This window comes from Eucyclogobius newberryi, unplaced genomic scaffold (assembly GCF_026437365.1).
Source record: "Eucyclogobius newberryi isolate DKJ021-1_F unplaced genomic scaffold, fEucNew1.0.hap1 SCAF_8, whole genome shotgun sequence".
Taxonomy (NCBI): domain Eukaryota; kingdom Metazoa; phylum Chordata; class Actinopteri; order Gobiiformes; family Gobiidae; genus Eucyclogobius; species Eucyclogobius newberryi.
Window position 1 is genome coordinate 21,021,035 of NW_027316500.1, and position 24,548 is coordinate 21,045,582.

At 39.2% G+C, this 24,548-nt stretch overlaps 1 protein-coding gene across 1 annotated transcript in view; it reads left to right on the top strand.

The window, feature by feature from the left end:
• ryr2b (ryanodine receptor 2b (cardiac)) overlaps positions 1–24,225 on the top strand; it is a 33,994-nt gene extending 9,769 nt beyond the window's left edge. Inside the window, exons 29-104 of the mRNA XM_072436960.1 lie at positions 103–289; positions 603–738; positions 818–941; positions 1,016–1,176; positions 1,258–1,417; positions 1,494–1,580; positions 1,676–1,902; positions 1,993–2,206; positions 2,282–2,845; positions 2,916–3,116; positions 3,203–3,317; positions 3,397–3,534; positions 3,616–3,892; positions 3,966–4,080; positions 4,160–4,292; positions 4,989–5,092; positions 5,171–5,306; positions 5,439–5,625; positions 5,793–5,898; positions 5,982–6,102; positions 6,194–6,363; positions 6,435–6,655; positions 6,768–6,858; positions 6,931–7,065; positions 7,146–7,303; positions 7,375–7,453; positions 7,522–7,611; positions 7,817–7,951; positions 8,069–8,146; positions 8,240–8,315; positions 8,384–8,504; positions 8,566–8,678; positions 8,820–8,896; positions 9,171–9,289; positions 9,444–9,493; positions 9,569–9,629; positions 9,702–9,949; positions 10,173–10,254; positions 10,340–10,470; positions 10,542–10,844; positions 10,911–11,148; positions 11,243–11,330; positions 11,419–11,499; positions 11,566–11,727; positions 11,796–11,858; positions 11,966–12,094; positions 12,955–13,067; positions 13,169–13,265; positions 13,623–13,747; positions 13,838–13,880; positions 13,957–14,010; positions 14,080–14,179; positions 15,003–15,082; positions 15,251–15,327; positions 15,417–15,490; positions 15,585–15,665; positions 15,749–15,837; positions 16,030–16,158; positions 16,237–16,341; positions 16,468–16,549; positions 16,614–17,878; positions 17,958–18,007; positions 18,386–18,512; positions 18,604–18,690; positions 18,753–18,941; positions 19,055–19,185; positions 19,262–19,304; positions 19,652–19,782; positions 20,083–20,143; positions 20,411–20,557; positions 21,245–21,379; positions 22,289–22,445; positions 22,555–22,619; positions 23,001–23,101; positions 23,855–23,906; positions 24,061–24,225. Coding sequence (XP_072293061.1) covers positions 103–289; positions 603–738; positions 818–941; positions 1,016–1,176; positions 1,258–1,417; positions 1,494–1,580; positions 1,676–1,902; positions 1,993–2,206; positions 2,282–2,845; positions 2,916–3,116; positions 3,203–3,317; positions 3,397–3,534; positions 3,616–3,892; positions 3,966–4,080; positions 4,160–4,292; positions 4,989–5,092; positions 5,171–5,306; positions 5,439–5,625; positions 5,793–5,898; positions 5,982–6,102; positions 6,194–6,363; positions 6,435–6,655; positions 6,768–6,858; positions 6,931–7,065; positions 7,146–7,303; positions 7,375–7,453; positions 7,522–7,611; positions 7,817–7,951; positions 8,069–8,146; positions 8,240–8,315; positions 8,384–8,504; positions 8,566–8,678; positions 8,820–8,896; positions 9,171–9,289; positions 9,444–9,493; positions 9,569–9,629; positions 9,702–9,949; positions 10,173–10,254; positions 10,340–10,470; positions 10,542–10,844; positions 10,911–11,148; positions 11,243–11,330; positions 11,419–11,499; positions 11,566–11,727; positions 11,796–11,858; positions 11,966–12,094; positions 12,955–13,067; positions 13,169–13,265; positions 13,623–13,747; positions 13,838–13,880; positions 13,957–14,010; positions 14,080–14,179; positions 15,003–15,082; positions 15,251–15,327; positions 15,417–15,490; positions 15,585–15,665; positions 15,749–15,837; positions 16,030–16,158; positions 16,237–16,341; positions 16,468–16,549; positions 16,614–17,878; positions 17,958–18,007; positions 18,386–18,512; positions 18,604–18,690; positions 18,753–18,941; positions 19,055–19,185; positions 19,262–19,304; positions 19,652–19,782; positions 20,083–20,143; positions 20,411–20,557; positions 21,245–21,379; positions 22,289–22,445; positions 22,555–22,619; positions 23,001–23,101; positions 23,855–23,906; positions 24,061–24,156 — 10,878 coding nt within the window. The 3' untranslated portion in view covers positions 24,157–24,225. The remainder of the gene's footprint in view (positions 1–102; positions 290–602; positions 739–817; positions 942–1,015; positions 1,177–1,257; positions 1,418–1,493; positions 1,581–1,675; positions 1,903–1,992; positions 2,207–2,281; positions 2,846–2,915; positions 3,117–3,202; positions 3,318–3,396; positions 3,535–3,615; positions 3,893–3,965; positions 4,081–4,159; positions 4,293–4,988; positions 5,093–5,170; positions 5,307–5,438; positions 5,626–5,792; positions 5,899–5,981; positions 6,103–6,193; positions 6,364–6,434; positions 6,656–6,767; positions 6,859–6,930; positions 7,066–7,145; positions 7,304–7,374; positions 7,454–7,521; positions 7,612–7,816; positions 7,952–8,068; positions 8,147–8,239; positions 8,316–8,383; positions 8,505–8,565; positions 8,679–8,819; positions 8,897–9,170; positions 9,290–9,443; positions 9,494–9,568; positions 9,630–9,701; positions 9,950–10,172; positions 10,255–10,339; positions 10,471–10,541; positions 10,845–10,910; positions 11,149–11,242; positions 11,331–11,418; positions 11,500–11,565; positions 11,728–11,795; positions 11,859–11,965; positions 12,095–12,954; positions 13,068–13,168; positions 13,266–13,622; positions 13,748–13,837; positions 13,881–13,956; positions 14,011–14,079; positions 14,180–15,002; positions 15,083–15,250; positions 15,328–15,416; positions 15,491–15,584; positions 15,666–15,748; positions 15,838–16,029; positions 16,159–16,236; positions 16,342–16,467; positions 16,550–16,613; positions 17,879–17,957; positions 18,008–18,385; positions 18,513–18,603; positions 18,691–18,752; positions 18,942–19,054; positions 19,186–19,261; positions 19,305–19,651; positions 19,783–20,082; positions 20,144–20,410; positions 20,558–21,244; positions 21,380–22,288; positions 22,446–22,554; positions 22,620–23,000; positions 23,102–23,854; positions 23,907–24,060) is intronic.
• The last annotated feature ends 323 nt before the right edge of the window (positions 24,226–24,548 follow it).

Sequence of the window (24,548 nt, forward strand, 5' to 3'; positions counted from 1 at the left end):
TCCAACTATTTGCCCTTGTGGATCGATCAAGTTTATCTGGATTAACAAAATACCGTATAAACTCAATGCAATATTATGAATGTGTGTGTAATTGTTTTGTAGATTACGAGAATGAGTAACTTGAAGGATTCTGTGCCTAGTCTAAGAGTCTCTCAGCGGTCATTTTCCCATCAGAATGGCAGGAAGGAGACATGTTTTTATCGTCTAAACATGTCAGTTGAATGTGCCTTAGTCCTCAGCAGCCCAGTTCGAACAATACCCCCTGTGGCCCCCAGCTCTTTGTCACCAGGTATTTGCTCAATTAAATCTGTTTGTTCCACAGAATTCACCAGAAATAATGTTTATTTTATTTAAAGGATGAATACTGCAGCTTAAGGTGTGTTCACATTTGCACGTAGAATAAAACAAAATTAGGATTTTAACCTGGGACTAAAAAGGGACTAGATCAGATCTAAACTAGTATTAGAATGTGACCGTAAACCAAGTCTACATCAGGACTAAACTGGGCTCAAAATAGGACCAAATAATTCCAAGTGGGAACATGCCCTTAACAGATAGTTGCTATTTTAATGTTTTCAAGTGTTTCTTGTGATATTCTACAGCAAGAAAAGAGCTGGAGGAGATGGATTCGGACTTTGAAGTGCTGATGAAGTCAGCCCACAACTTTACTGGTTCAAGAGACGAGCTCAATCACCACAAGGATCACAGCCAAGACAAGACATCAAAGCTCAAACAAAAGTTCTTATCAACTTGATTCCTAATCAATTATAGAATGCAATATATACTTAATTCACATTTACTTTGTATATTGTTTCAGGTTCATGCTGAAGAGGACTAAACCAGGCTTAGTGAACAGTAACTCATCAGCGAGGCTTTTGGAGGATGTGTTAGCTGACATAGCTGACAAAGACAACATGAGTCATCTTATCCAGACCTCTAAAGTAAACCTTAAACATCAATGTTTTATGTTTATGTTTTAAACATTATAATGCAAGAAGACAACCTTTTCTTTTAGTATTACTATTCAGTGCGAGTTCTTCCCGGCCAAGCGCCCTCGTGTGTGTGGGTTGGCTGGGTGACAGCCGACTTTCATCAAAGTAGCACAACGTTCGATATTGACAAGGTGAACACTGTTACTGTAACTCTTGGTGATGATAGTGGGAAGGTCCAGGAAAGGTATTGTGTACAACCTTATTATACACTGCACATTATTCTAAATGGCAGTGTTTACATCTCACATGTCTGTTTTTTTGCCAGTGCCAGGCGCTGTAACTGTTACATGGTTTGTGCCGGAGAGGCCAATGGTCTGTCTCAAAGTCGCAGAAGCACAGGTTTGGAAATTAGCTGTTTAGTTGATACAGCGACTGGGCTTCTCACATTTACCTCCAGTGGAATTGAAACGACAACCTTCTATCAGGTAAAATACTCCATTGTCAGATTTTTTTTTTTTGTCTTAATCGTGCTTCATCTGAACTTGGACAAAATATAATCAGGTAGAGCCAAGTACAAAGCTTTTCCCTGCTGTATTTGTCAAGCCAACAACAAACAGCATGTTTCAGTTTGAACTGGGCAATAGTAAGGTAAATAGCTTTTTAAAACTTTGACTTAATTTAATCATAAAATGATTTATTATACTTAAGTCTTTTACATTAAACATTTCTCACACCTGTTTCAGAACGTTATGCCCCTGTCAGCTGGTTTGTTTCGCAGCCTCAGGTGGGACACGACTCCTCAGTGCCCTGAAAGGCTACAAGTCCAACAACTGTGTCAAGTTTCCTGGACACGTGTTCCAGATAATGCACTGAAAGTGTTGGTAGAGCAGACAGAAAACTGCCATGGTTGGGTAGTGCAATGCACAGAGTCCAACCAAATGATGTCACTTCAGATCCCAGATGAAAACAGGTAAGATGTTTGTGCATTTAAAGTAAGGTAACAATTGAAGCAAATGTACTTGTTCTTACTCATATTCAGTTGAATGCTCTTTGCACACAGGTGTATTGACATTTTGGAGCTCTCGGAACACGATGACCTGCTGATGTTTCACTACCACACCCTGCTCCTCTACTCCTCTCTGTGTGCCCTGGGGAACACCAGAATTTGCCATGCCCTTTGTAGTCAAGTGGACCAGTCCCAGATGTTTTATGTCCTACAGAATTCCCGCCTCCCAGGATTGCTACGCTCTGCATTTTACCAGTTTCTTATTCAGGTAATTTTATGATAATGAGGTACAGTAATTGTGTTAAATTCACCTTGTAAAAGTCACTATCTGAATATATTTTAGGTTCATCTCAGTTGCCACAGCTCAGCATGTCTGCTGACGAACCGAGAATACATTCTTCCTATGATGGACCCGGCCTGTGCCATCTTTCTTAATCCCAACACTGTGAACGGCAGCTATATTCCAAGAACACTGGCCACAACCCTTAAACCACAGATGTGCTTTTCTACTCCTTCCTTTGTGAAGACTCGTGAGGACAAAAGTGCTCAAAGTGAAGCAAGAACAGTTTTTATTGACTCTCCTGAAATTCCTTTAGATCAACTAAAGTGTGTAACTGTGGAGATGCTCTCTGCAGCTGTGAGTGTTGTGGCTCACGGCCTGAGAGATCCTGCAGGGGGCAGCGTGGAGCTTCTGCTGGTTCCACTGGTTCAATTGTTTTACACTCAGCTTGTGATGGGAGTATTTGAGGATGCCGACTTGAGGCGAGTTCTCACTCTGTTTTTACCACAAGCTTTTTCTGATGAAGAGCAACTCGCAAAGCAAAAAGACAATGAAGAACAAATATTGGAGAATGATCAAAATTTTGGGTTGCTTCATATGAAACTCCCAGAAGCTGTGCAATTTGAGGTATACTAACTGTTTATTACTATGAAAGTTATTACAATATTTGAATTGTCTCTCATGAATTCATTTTCAGCTTTGTCAGGTGCTATCTTTCCTCTGTGATTGTCAAGTGCGCCACCGGGTTGAAGCTATTGTTGCATTTTCTTGCAATTTTGTCGGGCAGCTTCAAGAAAACCAGAGATTTCGATATGATGAAGTTATGCAGGCCCTTCACATGTCGGTTGCACTCACTGCTCGTAAAACAAAGGAGTTCCGATCCCCTCCACAAGAACAGGTAAGCAAGCTAAAAAACATCATCACTTCTATTCATGAATATGTGATTTTACTTGTTTTAAACTACACTTATTTCCATCTTTTCAGATAAACATGCTGATAAGCTTTAAAGACAAAGATACGAAATGTGAGGACTGTCCATGCCCAGAGGAAGTTCAGCAGCTTCTGAAAGAATTCCACCATCTTTTAAAACAGCACTGTGGTTAGAACCTACACTCGCTTTCTGATTTCAGAAAAAGGAATATATAAAAAGTAATGTTTGAATATGTGGTATGTTGCAGGCCCAGAATTAGACAGAGGCTCAGAGGATGATGAAGATGCAGAGATATCTATAAAAGATCAACTTTGTAGTTTGATATTTCAAGCATGTGGAGCGAGAAAGTCATCCACGGATGAGACTTCCTCAGTCCAAAACCCTGGTAAGAGGTTTTCTTTTTTTTGCATTCATTAAGTAATACATAATTTCACTGATATTATTTTGATATTTACATTTTGTGTAGCATCCTTTGCTGATCTTATCTCCAAGACAACGATGCTTTGGGCGTCAGAAGCTAAAATAGATGACCCTGACTTGGTGAAGGCCATTTTCTCCTTGTTACATCGACAGTATCAAGGTGTCTGTGGCCAAATGGGAGAAGCTCTTTCTAAAACGTACACAATAAGCCAGGCATCTGCTGAGGACACCACAGCTCTCCTCACCTCTCTGTGTCAAATACGGTCTCTCCTCAGAGTGCGCATGGGCAAGCAGGAGGAGAAACTGATGACTGATAAACTGGGGTGCGTTATGAGAGGAGCAATAGTCTGTTTAGTGTCGTTTTTGCTTCGTCGTCTTTCATTTTGCATATTACAGGGACATCATAAACAACAAAGTATTCTATCAACATCCAAATTTAATGAGGGCTCTGGGTATGCATGAAACTGTAATGGAAGTGATGGTAAATGTTTTGGGAGAAGGGAAAACAAATGTAAGAGAAACTCAATTCTTCATATATATTCAAGCTTTACACAGTATATTTTAGAGTAAATGTTTGTGCTTGTTTATAGGAGATCATGTTTCCAAAAATGGTGGCAGGCTGTTGTCGTTTCCTCTGCTATTTCTGCCGCATCAGCCGCCAAAATCAAGGAGCATTGTTTGACCACCTGAGCTATCTGCTTGAACACAGTCAGGTGGGACTAGGTAAGTCTTTATGTTGTGTGTGATGTTGGTGTCCCTTAAAACGCAACTAAATCATTCAAATGCAAATCACAGGTTTTTACGATTTTCTCATTTTGACTTTATTTGGTGTAAATGTACCTGTACTACAAATTAACTATAAATTATATATTAACTATTAACTATAAATTATAGTTTTGTACCAATTGAGAAAAATCTGTAGGAATGACAGGAAGTGACACTCATTCAAGTCAAGTTTATATATAATTTCCACAAATAAACTTTTTTGACTCTTAAACATTAAGTCAACAAATTAAAAGTGCTATCATATGTTTTTAATTTGTCAAATAAAAAAAAGTGACATTAGATGAGTTTTTGCCCAGTGTTTGCTGGGTAATTTCCTTGTGTGACGTCATCAATTACAAACAGGATGTGAAATTATAAACCTAAAAAATGTGCTATTCAGTGATATTTTTTTTATAATTTTTAGCATAATTCAAAGTATATTTATCTGAACTGCATTTTAGTTCAATGAGAATCATAGCTCATAAAACAACCAGTTGTCTTGAATTCAATTATTATCATAGTATTTAGTAAAATGAATCAAAAATAGCAGAAAACCAAGGCACAGGCAAATGTATTTATCAATATGATTTCTTTACAATTGTTAGCAGGACACTTTTACATGACACAAATACACTTGTTTGTGTTCTTTCTGAGCTTCACCCTCAATGCGAGGTGCCACTCCTTTGGATGTAGCAGCCGCCTCTGTCATGGACAACTATGAACTGGCATTATCATTACAAGAATGTGAACTACAAAAGGTAATTCATGTGTAGTTGTGCGACATGTACTAATGTGGTACACTTCATTAATATGCAATCATTCTGTTTCTGTTTTAGGTGGTTAATTATCTTGCACATTGTGGCGTCCAGAGCTGTCCCATGCTTGTTGCTAATGGATATCCTGACATTGCGTGGAACCCTGTGGAGGGAGAGCGTTACTTGGATTTCCTCCGTTTTACCGTATTTTGTAACGGTAGTTATGTAATATATGTATTTTTATTGAGCTGAACACTTTTATTCTCAGCTCAGTACATTCTGTTCATATTTACTGCAGTTAAAGTAATGAATAGAGTAATGCTGCCTTTTCTTGTTAAATGCTGAACAGGTGAAAGTGTGGAGGAAAATGCGTATGTTGTGCTGAAGCTGCTCATTCACCAGCCTGAGTGTTTTGGGCCTGCTCTGCGTGGAGAAGGAGGTCAGGGCCTCCTCTCAGCCATGGAGGAAGCCATCAGGGTGTCCCAGGACGTGTCTATGGACGGGCCTCATGCAGAAAACCACTTCAACCAAAAGAAGTCAGTTATTCAGAATTATCATTATTGTTGTTCAGAACAAGGACATACTTTTAAAAAAAAAATAATTTGACATACATATATTGTGTTGGTATTTTGGTAAAGACAAAGCCATTTAATGTAATTTTGTTTTTGTTTTAATTGACTACCTTTCTCATCTTTATTGACAGTGATATTCAGGACTTAGATGATGACTTCGTTCACATGGGACATGCTATAATGACCTTCTACTCATCTCTTATCGACCTTCTGGGCCGGTGTGCTCCTGAGATGCATGCAAGTGTTCATATTTGCATAGAATCCACTACGTAAACATAAAGATAATGTTTAAATGCTCTAACGTTTGTATATGTTTCTAGCTCATTCAAGCTGGAAAAGGAGAAGCCATTCGCATCCGGGCAATATTAAGATCCCTCATTCCTGTTCAGGACCTTGAGGGTGTCATTAGTTTGCCCTTTCAAATGCCTTCAATATCTAAAGGTTTGTTGAACCATTTTGTCACAAAAATGTATACCACGGCTACATATGTACATCCAACTGAATATCTTTTCACATTTGTATTTGTTTTCAGATGGTGAAGTGGATGAGCCTGACTTGTCTGCAGTATTTTCTCCAGATCACAAGGCCTCCATGGTTCTGTTCATGGCCCGAGTTTATGGCATTGAGAGTCAACTTTTTCTCTTGCACTTATTAGAGTTTGGATTTCTGCCCGATCTGCAAGCTGCAGTTTCACTTGACACTGTGAGTGATTTACTGTATTTGTGTGTTATTTTGCTTCAGACATTATTATTGTTATAATATTTTTTTTCCAGAATGACTTTGGATCATCTGACATGGCCCTGTCCCTAAACAGATACATAACTACTGCGATGCTTCCAATGCTTACCAAATGCTCAGCTCTCCTTTGTGATTTAGAGGAACATGCCCCGCTCTTAAATTCTTTTATTCTAGCTCTATACAGCTTTTCCAAGGCTGCGAGCTTGACCAAAGCCCAGGGAGACACAACTGAACAATGTCTGTTGGCTTTATGCAGGTAAATAACTTCATAGTCCTCAAACAGTGCTCATATTTTAAGCATTAACATTTACTGACATGTCAAAGTCAACAAGTCTTTAGTGTAAATCAATGTACCTGTTTGTTCATAGTAAACTCAATCCAGTTTTAATGCAGCCGCTTCTGCAGCAGCTCATATTCGACATCGCTCATCTTTCAGAACACAGCAAACTGGAGCTAAAGGTGGTATTTGATGATTTCTTTGTTTTACTATAGCATTCAACAAACATTTAAACCAAATGCTTGTTGCTGCAGCTGCTGACCAGACACTACGAGCAGCAGTGGAAGTATTATTTACAGACAGGAGTGGGGAAAGATGTGTTTTCTGAAGAAGAAGGTCACATGTCCAGAAAGTTGTTCTGGACCGTTTTCAATGTCTTGGAGAAAATGGTAAACCTCACTTCCTTTATACGGTACATTTATTATGTTAAGGATGAACACAACGTGAACATAACTTTTCCTCTTTGCAGTCTTATGAACCACAGTTATATAAGCTGGGTGCTCAGTGCCTCACAACTGTTGCTAGGAGCTTGCCTCCAGACGATATGAATCCCGGCTTCCTGACAGACAGAAAAGCCACAATTGACACTGATGAAAACTTTGACCCTCAGCCTCTGGACACCTCAAAGTATGTTTCTGTCAAGGCTCTGGCCATCAGCTGCCTGTGACTCTAGTTGAAGCGTGTGTTCTCTGCTCTAGTGTGTCAGTGCCCGAGCGCCTGGAGTCTGTTCTCAACAAGTATGCAGAACATTCTCATGAGAAGTGGTCACTGGAGATGGTAACACATGCATCGCTCTCTCTCTCTCTCTGTGGTCTTCAATTCTTAAATGTGTGTTATGTGAATAGTTTACAGCCGGCTGGGTGCACGGGGAGCAGCTGTGTGAAAATGCCAAAGTCCATCCTCGCCTGAAACCGTACAGAACTCTTGCTGAAAAGGTACAACCGCAAAGCACACATGCCACATTTATTTTCAATCTCTGCAAACATTGTTGTATATGTATTGTTCACTGTAAGTTTTTTGTGTTTTTATTGTTTTATGTGTTTTGTGAAGCACTTTGTGACCTCTGTCTGTGAAAGGTGCTATATAAGTAAAATTTACTTACTTACTTACTTACTTAAATTCATATTCCCGATATTCCAGGATAAAGAAGCATATCGTTGCTCTATAAAGGAAACGCTAAAGGTGATGCTGGCGTTTGGCTGGACGATAGACAGAACTAAAGGAGGAGATGTGTTTGGAAAACGGACATGCACTCGTAGGATTTCTCAATCTCAGGTATTTTCAATAGCAGATTCAAACCTACCATTAATCAACACATTCAAAGGAACAATATTTGCTTAGTTGTATTCATCGAGCGGCATTAATGAACCAAATTTACTTTACTCGCCTTAGCTGTCGTTTGAAGGTGCATCCACATTCAGCCCAAAGCCAATGGATATGAGCAGCATCACCTTGTCCTGGGATCAGTGTGTAAGTTATTTGTTGCATTTATTCTTAACACGCTACAATTACACACACATTATATTTAGTCTTGAACATTCTAATTGTATATGATATTTAAAGGCAATGTTAGAACAGCTGGCAGAAAACCACTACAATGTCTGGGCCAAGAAAAAGAAAGTTCACTTTCAAGACAAAGGTAAAAACACAATGAATATAATACTTTATGTATTCATAAAAGACTCATGTTCATTCGTTTTTATGTAGGAGGATGCCATTCTCCACTTGTCCCTTACAGTAGCTTGTCTACAAAAGAGAAGATTAGATTTAGAGAAAAGGCTCAGGATGTTCTGAAGTTCTTGCTGTTGAATGGTTTCACAGTGTGGAGGTTGGTTAATAATAATGAACAAAATATTTCATAATAATACATTTATTTATTGATTGTACAGAGAGAAAAGGACAGACCCACATTTTCCAGCCACATCCAACTGCTTTGGCTTCTCTCTTCTTCAACACTTTGTTTATCTCATAGATGTTGCTCAAGAGAATATTTTGGAGCTAGGTAATATTTCATTGAAGTGTTATGTTTAATATTCATGTTTACTTGTGATTGTGTAGCTGTTTAATTGTTTGTACTTTGCACATTCTCTTTCTCTATTCCATTTCAGTGTTTACCCCTCACTGATAATGCCTTTCTTTTCAGAGGTGATGCACGTCAGAGGACACACGGCTAAGGGAGACAAAGCCTCACATCTACAAACAATACGTTTCTTCCCCAAGGTTATCTCCTTCACATATTGTTCTCTTTACACTATAATGTACTAATTGTCCTTATTTTTCCTTAAATTATATTATGCTTTAACCATCATCATGCACATCCACACACCCTTTTGATGATGTAATACAGTATATTGAATACATGTATTATATAAACCTACATAAGTGTTTCCATTTGGAGTGGTACATTGGTGAAATATCCCACAGATCACATGACCATAAAGTCTTGATGTAGTCCACCATTATCTGAATTGAGTGGCTGTTTCGTTTTCAACAGGTTGTCCTCCCTCTTTTGGAAGAATATCTGAAGGATCATCATTTGTATTTCATCTCAAGTTCTTTCTGCTCTGGCACTAGTATTTATGCATCAACAAAAGAAAAAGAGATAATTGTGAGGTATGGTTCAAAACACTTTGTTCTATTTTTGTTATAAAAAAACAAACTAGAAAATAATAATCTACATTTAAAGAATATACACAATATAAATCTTGCTCAAGTGCTCAATAATGTGTAGCATATTTATTTGTGTATCTGTTCTTCCGTCATCTAGCATTTTCTGTAAGCTTGCTGCACTAATAAGGCACAGAATAACACTTTTTGGTAAGACTGATTCTTTTGATTCTTTTATTTGGTTTTACGTCCCTTTTTAAAGTCTTTTCAATTGTATATTTTCAGGAAATGAAGCTCTGACATTTACCAGCTGCCTCCAAGTTTTAGCCCAGTCTCTAGATGCAAGGTAGCTAGAGGGCGCTCTAGTCACATCTGGACATTTCTTTACAGTTCTTACAACACTTTGTTGTTGCTGCAGGACACTGCTGCATGGAGCCAAAGACTTTTTCTTTGGATCTCTGCACATGTTTTTGGATGCAGCTGCAGCGGACCTGGAGATGACAGTGGAAAACCTGCATGTGACTTTGGCTCCTCTGGCTCAGAGCAGGAGTCAGTCGGCCAGAGGAGTGGTGGGGATTCTCAGCCACACGACCTTAGTGCTGCTTCCTGCTCTCACCTCCCTCTTTAAGCATCTTGGCAACACTAAAATTGGCTCCGATATTTTAGGTACACACCTAAAGTGTAAAGTCTTTTCACAGATATTTTACACACTGATTATTTATAGAAGAGTGTGTGAATAAATGTGGGCATTTTTGTCTCACCTAAAATCCTAGAAGAATGTCCCCATTTCAACTGAAAGTACTTTTGTTTTCAATATTGTTTCATTGTCTTTCCTTGTCATGAGCATGAATTCAATATATTCCCCTGAATATATCACTGTTTTTTGCAGTGGGAAGTATCCAGGTTTCCTGTTACAGGATCCTCAACTCTCTTTACTCTCTCGGTACAAACAGCAGCATTCAGAAAGAGGGGTATTTTTCTATGTATTGTAGAGGATTCTTTGATTGAAGGAAAGCCCTCTCAGTTTGTGTAATGTCACTGTCTATTTTCATTTAGGCCACAATCATCAGCCGGTGCGTGTCTGGCCGCCCTCTCCCAAACCTTCCCTGTTTCCTTTCTTGAGCCTGAATTAAACCAAAACAACCCATGTTCTGTCTACACCACCATGAGTGTAACTGAAATAGAAGGTATTCGGCCCAAGTCACTAAAGCATATCATTAATCCTAAACGACTTTCTAATCTGATGGTTCTTTGTCAGAGCTGGGGCTGCCTGAGCAGGTGGCAGAGGCGTGTCCTCATCTACCCTCTCTGCTGCAGGGGCTGGCAGAGGTGGAGAAGGTGGTGATGGCGGGAGCAGCTGCCCGCCAGGCTCACTACATGCATATCACCAAGGTCCTCCTGCCCATGTTATGTAGCTACATGTCTCACTGGAGCCAGCCAAGTATGTCAGACTTCTCCTCTGTCACTCCTGCACTCATCAGTGATCTGCTCGGGCACATCCTTTGCATTATCCAAAATAATGTGGGGGACAGTCGGGGAGGCTGGACTAAACAACTGGCAGGTACTGGAGGTGACTTTTACCCTCTTATGTGATGGCAGTTTTCAAGTGTTAATAATGATGTTTCAGTTTTTTCACAGCCAATCATATGCCAATCCAGTTCAAAGCTATTGAAAATGAATTTTGTTCCACTAATGGACAAGTTAAGGAAGAAAGCAGAAGCTATTCTTCTTGAGGAGGAGAAAATGAAATCAAAAGACATTGGTGTTTCTGAAGACCAACTCCAGATACAAGAGAAGTTTAGTGTGCTTGTCCAGGACCTTTATGCTTTCTATCCGATACTCATCCCGTATGTGGACTCTCATCGGTAAAACATGACATAAATTGTTGTACATGTTTCCAAGTTCATACATTCTGTGTACAACTATTGCATAAATACATAATGTCTCCTTTGTCTCCAGAGCCAGCTGGCTGACAGAAATGGATCCTGATGCGGAGCAGCTGTTCAGCATGGTGGCAGAGGTTTTTATATTCTGGGCCAAATCTCACGTAAGTATGAATCAATCATTGAACAGTGATGCACCCGTTTGCTTTGACTGCCCAGTAAATGTGACAATATTCAATGTGTAATTATCAGAATTTAAAGTGGGAAGAACAAAACTATGTGGTCCAAAATGAAATCAACAATTTGGGATTTTTGGTACAGAACATTCCCAAGGTGAGAGAAACTTACACATTTTGTTGAAATTGTCACATTTTATTTCATATCATCATTATGACATAGTTTGACCAAGAAAACAAGAGATCAAAGAGAAAAGGTGATCGTTATTGCACTCAAACGTCCCTCATTGTGGCCTCTGTGAAGAGACTGCTCCCTGTCGGACTCAACGTCTGTTTCCTAAGTGACCATGACCTTATTAATCTGGCCAGGAAGGACTTTTTACTGGTAGGTTCAGTTTTTAATGCTCAGAAATTCTGAGAGCGCTAAAGTAATATGGCTTTTCACTTCTGCAGAAGAACACCAAGGATGAGATTCACAAGCGTATATTTCAGTGCTTGTCAGGTCAGAAGAGGAAGGTAAATATAAAAATGTGCACCACAATATAACAACAAGTATGTAATGTAAAGTTCAATTGATAACTTAAAAGCAAACCACTAATTATGAACTGTGTTTGTGTTTACAGACCCCGGAGCTGCCAGTGGTCAAGCCCCTTTACTCAGATTGTCCAAAGACTCAAGGGTCGACATTAGACCTACTACAAACCACACACAGAATTGTTCGAGTAGCTCAAGTTCTTTATCATTTGGACCAGGTGAGACAACACATCAGACTGTGACATGCTGTGTAATATTTTAGTAATCCTGTTACAACTTGCATATGGTTTAAATGTATTTCAATAAGGCTAGGCAAAATAATGTGTCTATTTGCCGTAACCCGACCGACCCACTATGAAACTAGCCGAGTGGAAAAAAAATATCATAATTTTGTTGAAAAAACGTTCCTAATCCGCCATGTCGAACGTTTTTATCGCGCTGATAAACCTGTCTTTCATCTCAAAGGACTGAGAACGCATCGCGCAACTCATGTGAGTCTTCATTTTCAGTCCTCCGCATGCGTCGGTATCATAACAGAGCGCGCGCTTAAGCCGAGATATTGCTTTTTAAAAATTGGTTTGTCTCTGTTGGCGCCACTCAACTCTCCATAGGACATGTGTTTCTCTGTTAGGGTGTGAAATTTGACTTACGCAAATGCATTCTGGGATTGAAACATGCCCAGCAGCGTCATCACAACAAACATGGCGGCGCCCGTGTCCCCCGCATATCCCCCCGCTCGCCTTCGCTACCAAAATAAAGGATAGTGGCATACAAAAGGTCGATTGAAATATCTTAAAATCGTGAGATTTAGTCTCACGAGTGGTTGATAGAGACGTTTTCCGTCATTAACTGTTGAAGCCTGACCCCTGGTGGTCACTCCGACTCAAAAAATGGCAAAATTTGGATCTTTTTTTTGCCTTCAAAGTAAAAAAAAATAAGAATTTGCCTACCGACCCAGCCAGATGAAAAATGTTGACTCGGGTTACAGCAAACAGACAATTTATTTGGGGTAGCCTAAAACATTTTTTTTTTAAGTACAGAAGTTCTACAATACTGAACATTTTTGGATTGAGTCTAGGTGGAAAATCCTCAGCGAACCAAAAAATCAACATGGATTAATGTCTTGTCTAAACAAAGAAAGCGAGCTGTGGTGGCCTGCCTAAGAATGACCCCGCTGTACAATCTACCGAGGTACGGCATGAGAAAACATGATACATAAATATGCATGAAAACACATCATTATAAGTGAGACTACATCTGAAGTAAGATCATGTATTTGTCATGTTTTACAGGCACAAAGTTATTAACCTTTTCCTTCAAGGATACAATAAGACTTGGGTTTTAACCGAGTACAACAGCAGTGAGGAGAAGCTTGTGGAAGATTTGGCTGTGAGTATAAATAAACTGTATTTTGTTCATTACTGGAACATTATTGTCGCAAAACATGTACTTTTGTGTGTGTACACTGTATCTCAATGGCGCAATTACGCAAAAACTGTGATTTTCAGTGGTTATTGACAACTGGCATATGTTTGAGTGATGGAAAATACTGAAAATCAACACTGACAAGAATGATTTCATGTTTGTTTGTGTGGCAATGAGTTTTGATGATGATTTTTGGCTTGTTAAAATGCAAGCAATAAACATGTTTATATGGGCCTCTTGTGTGTTGTAGGAAATGATTAATGGCTCATTAGTAATAAGCACACATCAGAGCTTTTATAATCTAAGTATTTTTTATGGCAGAGTGCGGTGGTAGTGCAGGAGTCTGGGGGTGACAGGAAGGAAAAGTACTTTGGGCATCGAGCCACACCAGCCGATCCTCTGCAACAACTGATCACTCTCTTCAGTCAAAGTGCCCTGACAGAGAGGTGTGTCTATGTTATATTTACTGACATTTACGTTGTCTATGGCTATTACACAATTGTAACATACTGTGTGTATTCTGTTTTTGTAAATAGAAACGGTGACCTTTGCGAGTCTTATTTTGCTCTAATGGCGAAGGTAAAATTACTGTTAAAAGTTGTTTTATTGGTTATTATAATTAATTTACTCACTCCTTTTGTTCCACACATACCAGAGTTGTCGCACAGCACAAGACGATGATGAAGAGCAGTCAGTGCAAAGTTTTGAGGCATGTAAATCTGGATTTTTACATTTTCAATCTCATCTGATTAGTAATTTCAGATACTCTTTGTGGCAGGAAAAAGAAATGGAGAAGCAGAAGTTACGTTTTCAACAGGCAGAACTGCATAATCGTGGTGCATCAGAGATGGTCTTAAAAACCATCAGCACAAGCAAAGGTATTAAGAAAAAACTGTGATCGTAGAAAAACTTTCAACTGCTGTCATCTGGTCAAAGCGCTTTACAAGGCATTATGGGTGAAGTGTCTTGCTTAAGGACGCAACAACAATCTCTCTAGCGCCCCACTGTGGTACCTGGTGCTCCAGCGGTCTCCCATGATAGTACTGACCACCCTGTTCTGCTCAGCGCATAACAACTAACAAGATCGGTGAAGGGAAATCTAAATATGTTAACCATTACTATATTGTATAATCAACTATATTCATTTTAGACTGTTACACTTGGGTTAACTCCTGATACGCACAACACATAGTCCATTGTCCTTTTGAGACACTCACTGCTCCTTTTGAGACATTCTCTGATAAGGACGGACACCTTCCAGGAGTAGCTGCAAACATCAAGGCCACAGTCGTGCGAAAGAGCTCATGGAAGCAGACTGAAAGGAGGCGTCAACCACATATTTTGCCTAATATCTGAATGTTATAAATATAACGCAGAGCAGGGATTTCGGCGCGTCCGGACTACGCCCGTGTAAGACGCCGGTCATATTTGCATAGGGACAGATTTGGTAAGCGCTCTGATATCTGTATTATTCTTGTACATGGTAGGCATTAAACATCTGATTGATTTTAACTTTCTGATTCTTGCCCCTTCTTTCATAAACGAGCACGCCAACATCGGTCATTGGCAAGCAGGTAGGACCTCCTTTAGATTGAAAATGACGAGCTTTGAAACTTGTTCTACGATGGATCACTCCTGGATGAATGAGGGATTGATTTGTAAAATACTTCGAACACTGAAGTCTTCTGCGTGTCTCATCAGGACAAGGCGGCTCCCTGATTGGCCTCACGCTGAAGCTGGGAATCGCTCTTCTTAATGGAGGAAATGCTAATGTGCAACAGGTGCTCTGCCTAAATCATGCTTTTCAATTATAGCTTCATTATATTTCAGTGGTGTTGTCAGAATAAATGTGTGTAAATAATCCTCTCTAAATAATCCAAATGGAATACAAATGAATAGTGGCCTTTGTATTCATTTTTTGTTTAATGATTGACTTTCTTGTTAACCAGAGAATGCTTGAATATTTGAAAGCAAAGCAAGACGTAGATTTCTTCCAAAGTTTGGCTCGACTCATGTGCACATGCAGGTTTGAAAATAACCAGAATATTGCCATGGTTATTTTTGTTTATTATTGTGTGAAAATGGTGCTTATTCAAATGCCTTTCTATAATCCAGTGTTCTGGATCTGAATGCTTTTGAGCGGCAGAACAAGGCGGAGGGATTAGGCATGGCCATGGACGAACGCTCAGGTATTGTTTCATCCCAGTAAAAACTGGGATGGTAAATTAAAGAGACTAAATCCCATATACTAAAATTGACAAAATGTATATATCAACTTGTCAGTTGGGATTGCGATACCTGACAACGACGTGACCTGTGACCTCTTCCGTTTCCTCCAGCTCTTATGTGAAGGACATAACTCAGGTATTACACTGACATCACTGACAAGATTCAGTGGATATTAAACTAAATACACTTTTGAAATAACTACTGTGTACAATATTTAGATTTTCAGAATTACCTCAGAACACAAACCGGAAATAACATGACAGTCAACATAATTATATCCACTGTGGATTATTTACTGAGACTACAGGTATTGTTCACTATTTCATGTTAGATGTACTTTTACTTCTGTTCTTTCTTGATAATAAAGTAATACATGGTGAGGGATAGAGGGGAAAAGCATGGGAAAGAAGTATCGCATGTCTAAACAGGAAACAAAAGGATGTTTAAACAAAAAATCTGAAATGATAATAAACTAAATTTAACTTGTTTTGTCGAACAGGAGTCAATCAGTGACTTTTACTGGTACTACTCTGGAAAGGCTGCGATTGATGTACAAGGCCAGTTAAACTTCTCAAATGCCATCAAGGTGGCTAAGCAAGTCTTCAACACTCTCACTGAATACATACAGGTTAGGCGGCTTTTAAACAATTATCTTTGTTGTTTCAGTCTACTTTTGAACACGTATTATGCATGTGTTCACCTTCAGGGCCCATGCACTGGCAACCAGCAGAGTCTGGCACACAGTCGCCTTTGGGACGCTGTCGTCGGCTTTCTTCATGTTTTCGCACATATGCAAATGAAGCTATCTCAGGTAGAGCAGCTCAGCTAATGTTAGAAATGTGATGTGGTGGTTTTTTGAAGAGAATAATGTTAATTGTGAAAAAATAAGGGGGTTAACGCTTGAATATTGACTGTAAAAATGACATATTTTAAACAGGATTCAAGGCAAATTGAACTTTTAAAGGAGTTCATGGATTTACAAAAGGACATGATTGTATTTTTGCTCTCCATGCTTGAAGGTAAGATTTTTATACAATCCTGGGTGTTTATTGCACACTTCTTATCTTATTTGTGTTACCGTAGGAAATGTGGTGAATGGAACAACTGGGAAGCAGATGGTTGATATGTTAGTGGAGTCCTCAGCCAATGTGGAAATGATCCTCACATTCTTCGCCATGTTCCTCAAACTCAAAGACTTTACAACCTCGGTCGGTTTCAGGGAGTACGATCCCGATAGCAGCGGCTGTATCTCCAGAAAAGACTTTCAGAAAGCTATGGAAACCTGCAACCGCTTCTCTCATGAGGAAACCCACTTTCTTGTCTCCTGCATCGAGACGGATGAGAACGAAATCCTCAATTATGAGATATTTGTGGAGCGCTTTCACAAACCGGCTGAAGACATTGGGTTCAGCGTTTCTGTTCTTCTCACCAACCTGTCTGAACACATGCCTCATGATGCGAGACTCGGGACATTTTTGGAGTTGGCGGAATGCGTCCTGGGATACTTCCAGCCTTATTTAGGACGCATTGAGATTGTGGGCAGTGGAAAGCGCGTTGAACGTGTCTACTTTGAGATCAGTGAATCCAGCCGCTCACAGTGGGACAAACCGCAAGTCAAAGAGTCCAAGAGGCAGTTCATTTTCGACGTGGTCAATGAAAGCAGAGATAAAGAGAAAATGGAGATGTTTGTCAATTTCTGCGAGGACACCATCTTCGAAATGCAACTCGCGTCGAATATTTCTTCTGAAGCCGAGGAGAGGAATTCTGAAAAAAATGTAACAGAAAGTGAAAACGAGTCCTTAGACAGCGACAAGACATTATTTGCATTTCAGTGGGTGTTTCTGCTCCTGTCTTTATTGTCAGTCAAGAATCTCAGGATGCTAATGAAGATGACCCCCAGAGATATCTTAAAGTCTGTACTCAATATATTACACCACATCTTCTCAGCTTTACTGCAGTGCGTGTACGCTTCAGTCCATAGTGCAATGTACGTGCTTTACGTGGTGTTCATTAGTGGTGGACTCATAGAAGCCGCCAAAAACACGAGTGTGGCTGAATTCCTCGGTGATGTTGTGGAGCCAACTCTTGACGAGGTTATGGAACTGTCAGAGAACGTGCACAAACAATCACATTCAGACAGACGCTCTCTTCAGGAGGAGCTGAGAGAAACTGGACACTTGACCTGCTCTAGACCTCTGCATGCCGTGTCGGACGTATTTGGATTACAGATGAAGAAGGATGGAGGTCTGTACAGACTTATGACCCAAGAGCGCTCCGCCAGTGTCACAGATCTGTTCACGTCAACGACACAAGGACCAGGCACCGGTGCTTTTGTCAGGAAACATCAGGTAGTGCCATCTTGTCAAACAGTCATACAGCCCATTAACATTCATGGTAAACTATTGACATTTGTGTTGTTTCTGTCAGCAACAGAAACATGAATGTACAGATGTCACTGAATCACTTGAGTTTGAAAGGTATGGGACATTTCAGCCATATTAAAGGTGCACCATGTCATTTTTCTGGTGAAGGGCCTCCCACCGTGTTATTGCTTTGCCTGGACTGTTCCAGTGTAGCATTAAACGTCTCTTATCTCCGTGGTGACAAGCAGTTACAGGTCAGATATGTGAAGAGCCGAGCCTGCTCACAGTAAGAACACATGAAGTATTTTTGAGCAATAAAACACCTGCAATTAAATGAATGCAAGATTCAAGGTATATTAATGTCTCGCTGTGGAAGCTGCCAGGCAAAGCAAAAACATCTCCATGGAGACAAGCGGACCTCCCACCAGAAAAGTTACATAGTGCACCTTTCAAACTATTCTCATCAATGTTATTGTCATTCTAAATCCACAGCGTGAAGGATGTTGCACAGAAAGATTTGAATATAACATCTCAGCGCTGCTCCAATAAAACAGAGGAAGGAGTCAGACAGCCCTCTGTGCTGTGGGAGACAATAAACACTTACAACAAGAGTGTGCTGGTAATACGCACTACAAATGTCACGCTCGTCTTCTTTTAAAACTCAGAACGATTCCACTTCAGTGTACAAACTGATTTTTCATTGTTTTCAGAATTACTTTGCGCGGAACTATTACAATATTCGCCTTCTTGCTCTGTTCATCACCTTTGCGATCAACTTCATCCTTCTCTTTTATAAGGTAATGTACATATGTAGACGCAATACTTAACATTGCATCATTATAATAACCGTTGATTACAGGTGACGCCGCTGCCTCAAACGCATGAAAACGTAGACGACAAAGAGCTGAACTCCTCCGCTGACAACGAGGGCTTGGTTTATTTTGTGCTGGAGGAAAGCAGTGGATACATGGAGCCATCTCTCCATTTCCTGGCCGTGGCACATACATTCATTTCCTTCTGTTGCATTATTGGATACTACTGCCTTAAGGTATTCACCAGAAACTACATTCAGTATATGATCGGACTAGAGTGATTTTTTATTTTTAAATGGACATGTTTTCCGAGGAGCGAAATGTGAAGCATGAAATATTTAATTGCCAGGTGCCCTTGGTGATCTTCAAGCGTGAGAAGGAAGTGGCTCGGCGGCTGGAGTTCGATGGGCTGTATGTGACAGTGCAGCCGCCTGACGAGGACATCAAAGGACAGTGGGACCGGCTGGTCATTAATACTCCGTATGTTCAGAGCCACACACACGCTAAATAATGAAGAAAATGTCATCATATCACCAACATGAATTTGTCTTTTTAGATCATATCCAAGTAACTACTGGGATAAGTTTGTCAAGAGGAAGGTGAGGTTTACACAATGAAACTTATAATATTACGTAAGTCCTTTTTATATAGTGTGTTATTTACATGCATTTAGCCGTCTTACTCTGCATGTTTAAAGGTGCACTATGTTTTCTGCCATTTGCTTGTCTATTAGTTATGTTATTGCTTTGCCTGGAATGTTCCAGTGTATGGCATTTATTCAGTTACAAGTGTTTTTTTTATGGCTAAACATATTTTAGTCCCTGGAACATTTCGGGCACAACCACAAGATCATTTCCTTCACTAGAAAACGTACACTGTGCACCTTTAACTGCAGCTTGTATGTATTCCAGTCACGACTTTTGATTTTTTGATTTTATTCTTTTAGGTAGTGGAAAAATATGGAGCGTTATATGGCAGTGAGAAGATCAGTGAACTTCTAGGTTTAGACAAGGCTTCTTTAGACTTCAACTCTCAAAGGAAAGAAAAGAAGCTCAAAAGAGCAGCTTTGGGATCTTTGTAAGTGAACCTTGCATGATTTATTTAACAAATGATATAAATATAATCACATCACATGAAATCTTGTAAAAACTGATGTCTATAATCAAACTGTATAAACAAATGTTACTGACATAACTCGCCAGGAAATAAGTCCCAAAACATAAAAGCTTTAAGTAGGACGGGACGTTCTGTTCCCCAGTCACGCGTCGCTGTTCTTTGAAAAACACATTGTTGCTAGAGTGATCAGACATTTAGCCATTGGACAATTTGACCTGATTTTTCAATGTTTGACTGTTGTATCTGTTTTTTCCACTTCAGATTTTCCTCCTTTGACATCAAGTATCAAATGTGGAAGCTTGGAGTCATACTAACAGACAGAGTAAGCAATTTCCATACTGTTCGACTTGTTTATGCCTCGAGTTTTCTCTAACACAAATACGATCAATAGCATTTCCAGCTGTTAAATGACATTACAAAATAATCTGACATTGATGGTGTTAGGAGCTGTCAAATTTGAATGTTCCTTGGAGATCTGATACAATTGCATGTGTGCTTGTAATATCCTGTGGTCTTTCTTATCTAAAATACACATTTGTCTTTATCTGATCGGCTCATCTCTTTTGCCCGCCGCCTTGTGTGTGCGCAGTCCTTTTTGTACCTGGCCTGGTACATGGTTGTGTCCGTTCTGGGTCACTACAACAACTTCTTTTTTGCCGTTCACCTTCTGGACATCGCTATGGGCTTCAAGACTCTCCGCACTATACTGACCTCTGTCACACACAATGGAAAGCAGGTGCGTCCGACTAAACTCGAATACAGCAGGGTCTTATTCCGAGTTTGTTTCCATCTTTTCCTCACTCACAGTATTTGAATTACCATATTTTAATTACCAAAAATGCAGACTTTTTTCATAGTTTTGGCCGGAGTGCGACTTATACTCCAGAGCGACTTATATGTGAAATTATTTGTTATTTTCACACTGGAAACCGCATGTCACATGTTGATTATTTTCACACTGACAACCTCAAGAGGGCGCTCTAGGCTCTAAGCGACGCAGAAGAAGAATCTGCACTTCCTCTTCCTCTGGAGTTTGTGGAGTTGTTTAGAAGTGACACAGAGGAAGAAGAATTCAATGGATTTAGTGATTTGGGGTAAAACTGATGCTTTGGTAAACTTGTTAGCATGTTCTTTATGCTATAGTTACTGTTAATATGTTACGTTAACATACCAGACACTTTTCTGTGCGTCATGTAGCTGAAGGTGTTAGCGTTAGCATACGTACACCTATTCACCGTGTTCTCTAATCTGTTATTATTTTAAATTGCATTTCAAGATTAAATGTCTGTTCTTGGTCTTGGATTTTATCAAATAAATGTCCCCAAAAAATGCAACTTATACTCCAGTGTGACTTATATATGTTTTTTTTGTCTCTATTATGCATTTTTTGTCTGGTGCCAAATATGGTACATATGTTTTTCAGTTGGTCCTGACTGTGGGTCTGCTGGCGGTGGTGGTCTACCTCTACACCGTCGTGGCCTTCAACTTCTTTAGGAAATTTTACAACAAGAGTGAGGACGAGGAGCGCATGGACATGAAATGCAACGACATGCTGAATGTAAGCCCACAAAGTGCCTCTTGTGTTGTATCCTTTTATCTCCACGCTGCTTTCATCCAGAGCTTCCTTTTGTTACATAAACATCAACACTCCCAGTTGTGAAGGTTGAAAGATTTCACACTGATCCTTTGGCTGTCGTCTTTTTTCCAGAGAATTCACAGCTCTCAAAGTTCGTATTCACATTCTACCACACGCTGTCCTCCACTGTCTGTCGGGGATCGCAACAGCGTTTTATTACAATCCATTGCACTGCTCATTATTTATCTATTTTTATTTAAATGTGATTATACTTCTGACGTTAATAGTACACTTGAAGAGCTAATTAGCAAAAATGTGTACTTTTTTGTTTTGTTTTTGATACCATTTCTATTCTACACATAATAAAAGCAGTATAGTTGAGGGGATTTGCTCAATAATGAATGGAGTAACATTTTATTCAACTAAAATAGACTCAGCTTTTGAAAAAGTCTTTGACACATTTTCAAATGGCACATCAGAATCAGAATCAGAATCAGAAAAGGTTTATTGCCATTGCCAATGAACAAAATTCACAAACATAGGAACTTGCTTTGGTGATTCGGTGTAAAATAAAACAATGAGCAATAAAAAAAAACATATATAAAATCAGAAATGGCACACATCAAAGGAAAAACTGTTTTAATTTACTATTTTCTATCTGTTTTTGCAAAGGAACTCTTCACTTGTTCCTCAGATTCCTCAGATGAAGTAGTACAACTGCATTTTTAAATAAGTCATAAGGAAAAAGCATATGGAGACAATTAAGTCATATCACATTTTTTCCAAACAATTCTCCTCATTTTAATATATAAATTATACGATAATCAAGATCATATTTTCTATTTGGTGGAGTCTGAATCACAAGGCTGTCTGTCACTGTGTGTACTGCAGTGCTACATGTTCCACATGTATGTGGGAGTGCGGGCGGGAGGAGGGATTGGAGACGAGATTGAGGACCCGGCTGGAGATGAATTTGAGGTGGAGCGCATCATCTTTGACATCACCTTTTTCTTTTTTGTCATTGTTATTCTCCTCGCCATTATCCAGGGTGAGTCACTGAGCTCACTACTTGTATGCACGCCACAATTAACATACAAATACTCACAATGCACAGCCTGTGTAATTAGACATGTAACAATGATGCAACATATTTTTAGGTTTAATAATTGATGCTTTTGGTGAACTCCGTGACCAACAGGAGCAAGTCAAAGAGGATATGGAGGTACGGTTGGTTCACATCATGCTGTTACATTTTATATGTGTAGAACTAACTCACTTTATTAGTTTAACCACAATTGTGTGTTGTCTAGATTTGAGCTACTCCTTTGGGCAGTCTTTTCTTTTCTTAAACGTTACTTCAAACTTCATGTGAATTCCTTTCAAATTATTTATTTTCAAATAATAATAATAAAAGTCCACAGAAATCTTTACAGTCGTTCCCACTGTCCTTGTTTGGGAATGCCAGTGTCACAGCTAAGACTGACTTATCACACATATATGAGGCAGGATTAGTGGGATAATAATATAATTTATCCAGAAGTATTGTATGAATATTTTGACCTTTCTGCCTGATTATAATAATCTGCTTTATTTTCTTCTGCAGACCAAGTGCTTCATATGTGGCATTGGAAGTGAATATTTTGATTCAATCCCTCATGGCTTTGAGACCCACACGTTACAGGATCATAACTTGGCCAACTATCTGTGAGTAGTTTTGTACTTAAAGCAAACTGCACGTCAATAGGAAGAAACAAAATAACTTAGAGGTATCAATTTGAGAATATTTTCTTTAGTTTAATTGTGTAAAATGTGTCCAAAGTTGTTCATTATTTGATGTTTTCATTGATATCTGTCGCACTGATAGAGCCCAGTTTAAAAAGATCTTTCTGAAAATTGACATAAATTTTTAGAGCTAAAAATTTGATGAATCAAACTCATTCAATATCAAGAAATCCTTCTGTGAAATACACCAACATTGTGTTAAAAACAAGATTGGAAAGTGTGGTGTATGTCCAATGTCCCATATACTGTAACTGTACGGATGCAAGTTGATGAAATGAAATAGTAAAACATTTTTAGCAGCAGATTGGACAATTTAGTTATTACCAGGAAAAAGCTTACAGTATATGTGGAGAAAGCAAACTATCAAATCAATAAAAAAGCTTTGCCTGTAGTCTCTGACCTCAAAAAACATACATTCCTCTGAGTACAATGGTGTAATATTCTTCAGATGTACATGAGGGGAGAAAGTTGTCGACCTAGAGCTCACCTAAACGCCTGAGCTTATGGCCGTGTGAGTAATGCCTCTTCCAAAGGCAACACTCTTTGTTGTTGCATCAATAATGGCCATCAGCACGAGCTTATTGAGTCACATTAGTATGGATACCCTGAGATTTACTGGAATTCTCTTTGGTCTGAATCACTATTTACTGGTGATGAATAATGTTATTTCTGCAGATTTTTCCTGATGTACCTCATTAATAAAGATGAAACCGAGTACACCGGACAGGTACGAGTCTTGACTGTTTGATGGTCTAAATGTTTCTCACGTAACAGATTTTTCATGAATATATAATTAGAGTTAGTAGTGAGTTGTGTAATGCACTATTTACACTATTATGGACCGCAGTTTCACTTTACACGGCTGTTGTCGACTTCGCCAGGAATCCTATGTCTGGAAAATGTACCAGGAGCGGAGCTGGGAATTCTTTCCTGTGGGAGACTGTTTCCGTAAGCAATATGAGGATCAGCTGGGATGAAAGAAATGGGAGACCTTGAGACTACTCAATAGGCTCGAGTTGTTCGATTGACGGAGATGGAAGAACGACACACAATATTATCTATTTGGTTTGAACAAAGTGGATATAGATCACAGTTGCACATCCACTCAAAAATGTAATAACTATTTCATTTTTTCTGTTCTCTTGTAGTTGTTTTGTTATTTGTTCACATTTTATTTAATAGATCTTATTTTTATGTGCGTGCCTCAACTTTTAAAACACATGATGCTGGTTTGTCCTGGTTTAAGTCTAATGTAATCAAGGAAAACGTCCAAATCTCTGCACTGTATTAAATCTATATATAAATCGCCTTGATGTGGTACTTAATCTTGACAATCACACTGTTTTTACACATTCAATTCAGATTTATT